This window comes from Bison bison, unplaced genomic scaffold (assembly GCF_000754665.1).
Source record: "Bison bison bison isolate TAMUID 2011002044 unplaced genomic scaffold, Bison_UMD1.0 scf7180017864160, whole genome shotgun sequence".
NCBI classification, from domain to species: Eukaryota; Metazoa; Chordata; class Mammalia; order Artiodactyla; family Bovidae; genus Bison; species Bison bison.
Genome location: NW_011494732.1, coordinates 5,030,180 through 5,041,257, shown reverse-complemented (window position 1 = coordinate 5,041,257; position 11,078 = coordinate 5,030,180). Strand labels below are relative to the sequence as shown.

Here is an 11,078-nt window from a genome sequence, read left to right as displayed (position 1 = left end):
TATTCCTGGACCAGAGATCGAACCTATATTCCTTCATTGGCAGGCAGATTCTTTACCATTGGACCACCAGGGAAGTCCTATTCTTTTTTTTCACCTTCAAACTTTTTTTTTTTATTTTTAAACTTTACATAATTGTATTAGTTTTGCCAAATATCAAAATGAATCCATCACAGGTATACATGTGCTCCCCATCCTGAACCCTCCTCCCTCCTCCCTCCCCATACCATCCCTCTAGGTCGTCCCAGTGCACTAGCCCCAAGCATCCAGTATTGTGCATTGAACCTGGACTGGCAACTCGTTTCATACATGATGTTTTACATGTTTCAATGCCATTCTCCCAAATCTTCCCACCCTTTCCCTCTCCCACAGAGTCCATAAGACTGTTCCATACATCACCTTCAAACTTTTAACTTTTAGTTTGTATTGAGTTATAGCTGATTAACAATGTTGTGGCAGTTTCAGATGAACAGGAAGTGACTCAGCCATACATATACAGGTATCCGTTCTTCCCCAAACCCTCCTCCCATCCAGGCTGCCACATAACATGGAGTAGAGTTCCATGTGCTATACAACAGGTCCTTGTTGGTTATCCATTTTGAATATAGCAATGTGTACATGACCTAGGGAAGTCCTATTCTTTTTCAAATTCTTCTCCCATTTAGGCTGTGGGTAACTTGACTTAATTAGAAGTCTAAACCGGAGGGCCTGGTTGGTAGAAACTTGGTAATGATGTATGCATTTGGCACAGCAAGCACAAAGCCTAGAGCCCATGGTGCTTTTAGAGGCCCATGAACAGGTTTTAATTTCTCTCAAAATCAGAAGAAAGGAATCAGTCTAATCCAGCCTAGATTATATTCATCTTTATACCAAGTTAATCATAAAATATACAAGCTAATATATTTAATTATAATTAAGTAATAAAAGAATATATAAATGTATATGTAAGTAATATATTTTTATGGAGGAAGGGGCCCATGAAGGCATCAGTGCCTAGGGCCCATGGGAATCATGGTGTGGCCCTGAGTTACATAGGCCACCTTGAGTGACAGCAACGAAGCAACTACAGGATGTGGGCTCTGGAGTCAGTACCCATTCTGCTCCTTGGGCAAGTCCCTGGAGCTCTCTCCTATGCCCATCCTCATCCAGAATAGGGAGGTAATGCTGGTACCGGCCTCCCTGACGTTTTGGAAGAATGAAGGGAGAAAGTGCATGTAATGTGTGTGGCAGAGTGCACACACCGATCCTCACTAGATACTAGTTACTGCTGTTATGTCACCATGATTTACATGACCTCTACAGATGGGCTTCCCTGGTGGCTCAGACCCTAAAGAATCAGCCTGCAATCCAGGAGACTCTGGGTCAGGAAGATCCCCTGGAGAAGGGAATGGCAACTCATTCCAGTATTCTTGCCTGGAGAATCCCATGGACAGAGCCTGGTGGGCTACCTTCCATGGGGTCACAAAGAGTCGGACATGACTGAGCGACTAACATTTTCACACTTTACAAATGGAACCCCTTCATTTAAATAATGACCTCTGATCCTGGCATCGCTCTTCTAAAGCAGGCTTGCTCACTCAAAGTCTTGAGGGACCAGGCAAGAAAGATGAAGGTGTGGGAAGGCCAGATGTGATCAGGGAGCACCTGGCAGGGTCATGCCCTACCACAAGCCATTCACTTCCAAAACTGTGAGGTCTGTGCAAGTCACATCAGTCTCAGATGGAGGGTTGGTTTGGGGCTTTGGTTTCATATCATGTTGACTTGTCAGTTAATGTGAAAATCTGGGGAAACAAAAGCAGATCAGATGATTAGTTTCTCTGGTCCTTCCTTTTTTTTCTTACCTCCTCACAAAAAAATTGATGATGGGTTTTCCCTGGTGGTTGGTCCAGTGGTTAAGAATCTGCTGTGCAGGGGACACCGGTTCAATCCCTAGTCTGGGAGGATCCCATATGCTGTGGAGCAGCTAAGCCTGTCAGCCTCAAGTGCTGGGCCTGTGTGCCGGGAGCCTGTGCTCAGCACTGGGGGCGGGGGGTGTGTGTGAGGGGAGCTACTGCAGTGGGAAGCCTGAGCACCGCAGCTCAGTCGCCCCCACTTGCCAAAACTAGGAAAAGCCCCAGTGCAGCAACAAAGACCTAGCACAGCCAATAAGTAAGATAATAAATAAAATATGTTTTAAAAATTATAGAAAAATTCATGCAATGTAAGACTAGCTATTAAAACCATTTAAAAATACACAGTTCAGTGACACTTAGTACTTTCATAATGTTGTACAACTATCACCACAGTCTAGTTCCAGAATATTTTTATCACCCCCAAAACAGTTATTCCATTCTGTCCTTCAGCCCCTGGCAACCACTAATCTGGACTCTGTCTCTATGGATTGTCCTATTCTGGACACTTCCTATCAGTGGAATCATACAATATGTGGTCTTCTGTGTTTGGCTTCTTTCACTCAGCATGATGTCTTCAAGGTTCATCTACATTGTATTCTATGTCAGTGTTTTGCTCCTCTTCCTGGCCAAATCATACTCCATGATAATGGATGGACCACATTTTGCTTACCCCGTTCATCCATTGAGAGACACTTGGTGTGGGGGGGCGGGTCTTTTCATTCTGTAGGTGTTTCATGAGAGCATCGTGGCTGTGAGTGACAAGCTGACATCCTGCACGTTGACTCTTTACAAAAACATTGTTCAGGATCTGCCGCCCACCCCGTCCAAGTTCCATTACATCTTTAACCTTCGAGATCTCTCACGGGTTTATAACGGTCTTGTCCTCACTAACCCAGAACGGTGAGTTTTGTCTTATCTTACTGAAAGATGCCTCATTGGTATGATAGCTTCTCCTATTCTTTTAAGACAGAGGAGCTATCAGGAAATGCGATGTGAATCCATGTGTCAATTAATCACCCAGTGTCTTTTTGTTTATGTTAAACGAAGAACAGAGTCAAATGCTTGGTTAAGACTTGATGCCTCTTGAGCCCTTGAGTTGAAGGCTGGGGAAGCCAAGAGAGGCAGGTGTGAGGCCAAGTGGACAGGTGTGTTCAACCCAGAGGTGGGGATGTTATGCCGACCTTTGTTCTCAGTTCTAAAGGTGGAGTTTGCCCAGTGGAGTCTTTCATTCATACAACTGAATTGTTTCCAGTTGCCAACTGGTTATATTTTATGTGTCTTTGGGAGAAGTTAACCACAGAGGACAGAGGGATTTAAGTCTTGGTGTAGAAATTTACTCATGAAAACTAGATGAATTTGTGTATTTACATTAATGTATATTTCATCTATGTAGATTTTCAGGGATGTCCCAATTTTATGGATTTACATTATGAATCCACAAAATATTGAAAAATGAATCAGGAACTTTCCACATGCCCACAGTGACTCTCAGTGCCCTTGAAAGGTTCAGAATGGCAGTTCAGGAGGGGGCCGGTCTGGGTATTTATGGGTGGAGTGAGGCCTCTTTGCCAGAAACCAGAGAAAGACCCAGAATTGGGGTCAGGTGGAGCTGGTTCTTAGAAAAAGGAGCTGCCAGTGGCTCTGCAGCTGATGTTAAATTAATAAATTCCAGTGAGGAGGAGTCCCATTAAGTTCTCATGTCATTTACATCACTTGTAGATAATGTTCTTTTTTTTTTTCTCTGCAGCAGGAGGAGCTATAAATGACAACATTATAGTCTTTACATTTAAATTGTTAGTGTCCATTAAGTTTCAGGCTTCCCTGATAGCTTAGATGGTAAAGAATCCACCTGCAATGCAGGAGACTCCAGTTCAATCCCTGGGTTGGGAGGATCCCCTGGAGAAGGGATAGGCCACCCACTCCAGTATTCTTGGGCTTGTCTTGTGGCTCAGCTGGTAAAGAATCTGCCTGCAATGCGGGAGACCTGGGTTTGGTCCCTGGGTTGGGAAGATCCCCTGGAGAAGGGAAAGGCTACCCACTCCAGTTTTCTAGCCTGAAGAATTTCAAGGACTTTATAGTCTGTGGGGTTGCAAAGAGTTGGACACTGAGTGACTTTCACTTCACTTCACGTCATTAAGTTTCAATTAATATGGAACTGGGTTGAGGGGGGAGACTATAGATATGTCCTTTTCTGCACCCTGTATAGTCATCTGAAAATAGTAGCATCCAGCCTGCTCTTCTCTAGATAACTTTGTGGCTAATTTTGCCCCTTCCATCTTGTAGATTCCAGACGGTGACCCAGATGGTGAGAGTCTGGAGGAATGAGTGTCTGAGAGTCTTCCATGACCGGTTGATCAATGAAACAGACAAGGAGCTGGTCAGTACATTGAAAATGTACCAGCAAATGCAAAAGACAAACAAACAAAAACCACCCAGAACTCAAAACAAACAAACAAAAAGCAAAACCCTAACTACAAAATTTGTCTCTGGGTGAAATGAAAAAGTACAAAACAAAAACACAACATTTTTTTAATGTATTTTTTTATATGGGACTTTACAGAAAAATAGAGACTAACAATGGAAGTCAATAGATAAAGGAGGGTGAATTGTTAAGTACTTAGCAGCAAAGGGGAAAAAAATCAAATGCAAATGACTTCAGATAATCCTAGCCTATGCTCTTTTTCTGACAAGTCTTAGCACATGCGTGGTGGGAATTTGGGTCCTGAAGTGATCTTGTGTTGTAAGGTCCAGGAGCACATAAGAATCTTGGTCACGGCACATTTTAACGATGATGTGGAGGTGGTGATGAGGGACCCCATCCTGTTTGGAGACTTCCGGACAGCTCTGCATGAAGAGGAAGCACGCATTTATGAAGATATTCAGGATTATGAGGCAGCCAAGGCTTTGTTCCAGGTGCGGACGGGGCTCACCTCTCCCAGGATTACATTACATGGGTGCCCAGGAGGTGGAGCTGGGGAGAACGCCGTGCCTGTCTGTAACTTGGGAATGTGGGCTTGTGTCTGACCCAGTGGTGTCCACGTCCTGTGGTGCATGTCAATGACCTGATGAATTTATTCATTCAGACCCCTGGGACCCATCTTCGTACGTTTCCCTTCATCAAACCCATGGAGGGTGCCAGGGTTCTGGAACACACCCAACTTTGGGAACCCCTCATCTGATTCCCTAATGTTCATTTTCATCTTAATTCATAAGGCGAGCCTTGTGGTCATCTTTGGCTTACTGCTGGCCGATCACAGACCAGCAGATCGAAATCTTTTTAAATTTTATTTAATTTAGTCAGTTTATTTTGGCCATGCCGTGCAGCATGAAGGTTCTTAGTTCCCTGACCAGGGATCGAACTCATGACCCCTGCATTGGTAGCTCAGCGTCTTACCCACTGGATGCCTGGGATGTCCCGCAGATTGAAATCTTGTTTGTGAAAGTTAGTCTTCTGAACCCAAATGATTTACTCATTTCAACCACTATTGACATTCAAAACAGTCTCTCCTCCATTTTTAATCTCTCCTGCACGGAAGAGAGAGTCTGTCTCTTAAAAGTCAGTGGTCCTTAAAAAAATTTTATTTTTGGTCTAAAATTCAGGAAATCCTTGAAGAGTATAATGAAAGCAACACCAAAATGAACTTGGTTCTCTTTGACGATGCTCTGGAGCATCTGACCCGTGTGCACCGCATCATTCGAATGGACCGAGGCCACGCCCTGCTGGTTGGGGTTGGGGGCTCTGGGAAGCAGTCTCTGGCCAGGTTGGCTGCCTTCACAGCTGGCTACGAGGTGAGCCAAACTCCCTGCTAGAAAATGGCTTTGCTATGCCAATTTCTGCAGTTAGTAGTTCCTGCAAAAATTCGAACAATGTATTACAGATCATAACATGATGCTTTTTCAGAATATCAAATGGTTTTTTCTGGGAGGGGGGAATCGATATTATTTTAACTGAATATTTGAAGCATCTAACTATTGTATTGTTTTTGGAATGTAGAATATGTCAAATCAAGTTCGAGAGTCAAACATGAGCAAGTCCTGTGATGCATAATGTGTGATGTGTACTCGTGTAGAGGGGATCTTAGCCAAAACCTCCATGGACCCAGTGTTCATGGTCATTGATGTGCTGTTGTTTCAATACAACCACCATCCAAAGTTCTGAGCCATTCTTAGAATCTTCAAAAAACAATTAAACAGAAACAACAAAAAAATATTTTTATTGAGATACAATATCTAAATCGTACAATTCATCCACTTAAGGTATACAATTCAATAATTTTTTATGTTCAGAAGGTTGTGAAACCATCACATTCAATTTCAGAACATTTTCTTCATCCAAAGAAGAAATCCCAAGCTCCGTATCTTCCTGTTCTTCCAGCCCCTCAGCCTTAAGACATCATTAATCTTTCTTTCTCTCTTGACTTTCCTATTCTGGGCTTTTCATACAATAGGATCTCAAAGTCTGTGGTCTTTTGTGACGCCTTCTTGCACTTAGCATAATGTTTCCAAACGTCGTCCCCGTGTAAGTGTTTCATTCCTTATGTGGCTGAATCACGTTCCATTGTATGGTAGACCACGTTTCAGTTATCCATTCATTCATTGACAGTCATTTGGATTACTTCCATCTTTTGACTACTATGAATTATGCTGGTATAAACATTCATGTACAGGATTCTGCAGGGACATATATTTTCATTTGTCTTGGGTGGATGCTAAGAGTAGAGTTGCTGGGTCGTAGGGTAATTCTCTGTTGATCCATCTGAGAAACTGCCAGATTGTTTGTCCAAGGGGCTGCACCATTTGACATCCCTCCAGCACTGTGTGAGTGGGGCCCCGTGTCTCTACACCATCCTGAGACTCTTACAGATAGTCCTGCAGTGCCCACAGGTAACTTGCCAGCCTGGTCCATCACTGTGAGACGTGCATCCTGCAGTGAGACTCAGTTTTGAAGAAGCGTCAACTCCACTGCTCACCCTCCCCACACACCCTCCTTAGTTCTTTGGTATCTGATTCTGTTCGTGACTCGGGTCTTGCATTATCCTCGATGCCTCTGTTTTTGCCTATTGTTTTGCTCTGTTTTTATGATCATTTTTTTTTTTGCAATTGGGAAGTTAGAGGATTCAAGGGTATATGTTTTTAAAAGGTTTTTGACCCATGACACTAGAGTTCACATTAGAAAGGCGAATTCGTGGTGGAGTGTGCCTCCTTGAAGTGGGAGTAAAAAGGGCCAAGGGACTTGCCTGGTGGTCCAGTGCTTAGGACTTGGCTCCTTTACTGCAGGGGCACGGATGTGATCCCTGGTAGAAAACTGAGATCCCACTTGCCTCGAAGCAGGGCCAAAAAACTGGGGGGCCTGGGGATGGAGGACCAGGGGAGAAGTAAAGGACTTTTAATTTTATCCATAGCTTTGTTAAAAATAGGTTTGAAGAAAATATATGAGTTTTGGGTTTTTAGCAAATGTTAAATATGGGTGGTGGGTGCGGTGGCATTCTATTATTCATTGTATGTGGTTTATTACTCTTTATTTATTTATTTATTTTATTACTCTTTAAAAGAATTGAGAGTCTTGTCTATTTATTTATGGCTGTACCGGGCCAGATTACATTTGGCTGAAGGGCATCCAAATTGCCCTGAGTTTGTGTGTGTGACTGTGTGTGAGACTGTGTGCAAGTTTGGACATGCAAGTTTGTGTAACTGTGTGTGTGAGAATGTGTGTGAGTGACTATGACTGTGAAAGTGTGTGACAAACTACGTGTGTGCCCATAAACATAAAAGTGTGTTGAGTGTGGGAGTTACCATGTGAGCATGTGTGGCTATGAATGTGCATGACTGGCTGAGTGTGAAAGAGGCTTTGTGTGTGTATGTTTGTGTGTGTGTGTGAATAGAGGTGGAGAGGAGAGAGGAAATGAAGGGTTTCTCTGCTACCATAAATCTGAGCTGTTTTAAAATGACTGCTCACAGTTAAACTTCTACACATCTGAGCTGGAGGAAATGCTTGAACAGAAAAGACTTAGCTTTATGTATGTGTCCTATTTCCATTTATATCTATTTTGTGTGTCAGAGGATTTTTGAATTTAATATTTTAAAAATTGCTTCTTCTTCAGTCTTTTTTCTTTACACATCTTCTCACAATTTATCTCATTTTAAATGAGCTCACGGTGACTATGGTGGTGGCTTAGTTGCTAGGTTGTGTCCGACTCTTGTGACCCCATGGACTGTAGCCCGCCAGGCTCCTCTGTCCATGGGGAGTCTGTACCCACACCCATTTCCTCTGTTGCGTGGCCCATCTCTGCCTTATCTCCTTCCCTATAATTCAAATGACTCTTTTCTGCCACATCACATGGCTTGCGGGATCTTAGTTCCCCGACCAGGGATCGAACCCGTGGCCTCTGCAGTGGAAGCACGGTGTCCTAACCACTGGACTGCCAGGGAAGTCCCATCCAATTACTCGTTTTTAATGACGGAGGCTGTCCTTTTCACTTGCCCCCACTCCCCTTTTTTTTGCCCTATTCATAATCCATCTGCAGGAGCCTTGTTCCCTGCACACACTCACCTCGCCCACGTGCACGCCTGCACAGAACATCCACTGTGGTTTGTTCGACAAAAAGGAGTGTCAGTTTTCTGTGTCCCGTCTTTCTCACTCAACCGTATTCTGTGACAATGTCCCCAGTCATCCGGTTCTGTGGTCCTGGTTCCTCTTTGATGGTGGCTCAGCTGGGAGCCGCCCTCTCGCTCTGCACTTACGTGGAGACCCTCCCTTGGGCCAGTGGTCTCACGGGGATGCTGTGCTCCATGTCCGCAGGTGTTTGAGATCCTCCTGAGCCGGGGCTACTCTGAGAACAACTTCCGGGACGACCTGAAGAACCTTTACCTGAAACTTGGCATTGAGAACAAGATGATGATCTTCCTGTTCACGGATGCCCACGTGGCCGAGGAGGGTTTCCTGGAGCTCGTCAACAACATGCTCACCTCAGGTACCGGGACGCTGGTCTCACATGGGGTTTGCTGGTCTCTGCGGCTCAGCTTTCAGCGGAGGCTGTCTGATAAGCGTTACCTCTTAAGCGCACTTCCTACCTACACAGGAGGTATTATTCAAGCTCTCACAGGTGGGTAGGAGCCAGCAGGTGCATCCCAGGCTGAGGGTCCAGTGTCTATGGTGGGTGATGCAGGATGCTGATTGATCATGCCTGGGGTAGTGTCAGAGCCACCCTCAAACCACATCCAGACTCAGAATGAATGTGAAGTGAATCACCAAAGGAAAAGAGGGACCTCGGACTAGAAAGAGGGGAGTGGACAGGGGCCAGGGACACAAAGAGCAGACCTCCACTTTCCAGTCCGGCACCAAGGAAACCTTGCCCCAGGTTTTAGCTCTAGGGCCTTGCTGGTCTCCCTTCTCTGGCAGTCTCCTGTCTCCTGAATGCCTGGGCGTCTTACCATCCCGGCTACTCATGTGGCATTTAGCACACGTGTCCTTGGGTTGGCAGCGGACTTTCCGTGCGTGGGTCACAAACTTGTAATTGGGATGTGAACGTCAGACCTATTCTCTATCTGTAAACCCCATTGCAGGGCTCGGGGTATATTTTCCTTGGAGACTGGGTGGGGTCCCCAGGGGTCTGTACCCCATATGATGCAGGTCAAATAGGTCTGAAGCCCTTTTGCTTTGCTGCATCATGAAGACTTTGCATCTCATCCTTGACATGAATGACATTAGGAGTGGGAATAATTCTATTCTTTGTTGTGGAGGCTGTTCTGGGTATTATGGGATGTTAGCAGCATCCCTGGCCTCTACTCACTAGATGACACTAGTACCATCCCCAACACACACACACACACACACACTGGACAACCAAAATGTCTCCAGACATTGCCAGATATCTCTTGAGTTAAGTTCAGTAGCTCAGTCATTCAATCGCTCTTTGCAACTCTGTGGACTGCAGCACACCAGTCTTCCCTGTCCGTCACCAACTCCCAGAGTTTACCCAAACTCATGTCTGTTAAGTCAGTGATGCCCTCCAACCGTCTCATCCTCTGTCTCCCCTTCTCCTTCCTCCTTCAATCTTTCCCAGCATCAGGGTTTTTTCCAATGAGTCACCTCTTCGCTTCGGGTGGCCAAAATATTGGAGTTTCAGCTTCAGTACCAGTCCTCATGAATATTCAGGACTGATTTCCTTTAGGATTGACTGGTTGGATTTCCTTGCAGTCTAAGTGACTCTCAAGAGTCTTCTCCAACAGCACAGTTCAAAAGCATCAATTCTTAGGCACTCAGCTTTCTTTATAGTCCAAATCTCACATCCATACATGACTACTGGAAAAACCATGGCTTTGACTAGACAGACCTTTGTTGGCAAAGTAATGTCTCTGCTTTTTAATATGCTACTTTTAATATAGGTTGGTCATAGCTTTTCTTCCAAGGAGTAAGCGTCTTTTAATTTCATGGCTGCAGTCACCATCTGCAGTGCTTTTGGAGCCCCCCAAAATAAAGTCTGTCACTGTTTCCATTGTTTCCCCATCTATTTGCCATGAAGTGATGGGACCAGATGCCATGATCTTAGTTTTCTGAATGTTGAGTTTTAAGCCAACTTTTTACTATTTTCTTTCACTTTCATCAAGAGACTCTTTAGTTCTTCTTCATTTTCTCCCATAAGGGTGGTGTCATCTGCATATCTGAGGTTATTGATATTTCTCCTGGCAATCTTGATTCCAGCTTATGTTTCATCCAGCCTAGCATTTTGCATAATGTACTCTGCATATAAGTTAAATAAGCAGGGTGACAATATACAGCTTTAATGTACTCCTTTTCTGTTTTGGACCAGTCTGTTGTTCCATGTCCAGTTCTAACTGTTGCTTCCTGACCTGCATATAGATTTCTCAGGAGGCAGGTCAGGTGGCCTGGTATTCCCATCTCTTGAAGACTTTTCCAGTTTGTTGTGATCCACACAGTCAAAGGCTTTGATGTAGTTAATAAAACAAAAGTAGATGTTTTTCTGAAACTCTCTTGCTTTTTCGATGATCCAGCAGATGTTGGCAATTTGATCTCTGGTTCCTCTGCGTTTTCTAAATCCAGCTTGAACATCTGGGAGTTCACGGTTCACATACTGTTGAAGCCTGGCTTGGAGAATTTTGAGCATTACTTTGCTAGCATGTGAGATGAGTGCAATTGTGCGGTAGTTTGAACATTCTTTGGCATTGCCT

The 11,078-nt window shown here is 44.4% G+C and overlaps 1 protein-coding gene across 1 annotated transcript in view; it reads left to right on the top strand.

Annotated features, from left to right (window-relative positions):
* The window catches only part of DNAH10 (dynein, axonemal, heavy chain 10), a 158,629-nt gene that overhangs the window by 97,969 nt on the left and 49,582 nt on the right, over positions 1-11,078 (top strand). The window contains exons 48-52 of the mRNA XM_010841412.1: positions 2,617-2,789; positions 4,173-4,266; positions 4,635-4,802; positions 5,490-5,678; positions 8,689-8,860. Coding sequence (XP_010839714.1) covers positions 2,617-2,789; positions 4,173-4,266; positions 4,635-4,802; positions 5,490-5,678; positions 8,689-8,860 — 796 coding nt within the window. The remainder of the gene's footprint in view (positions 1-2,616; positions 2,790-4,172; positions 4,267-4,634; positions 4,803-5,489; positions 5,679-8,688; positions 8,861-11,078) is intronic.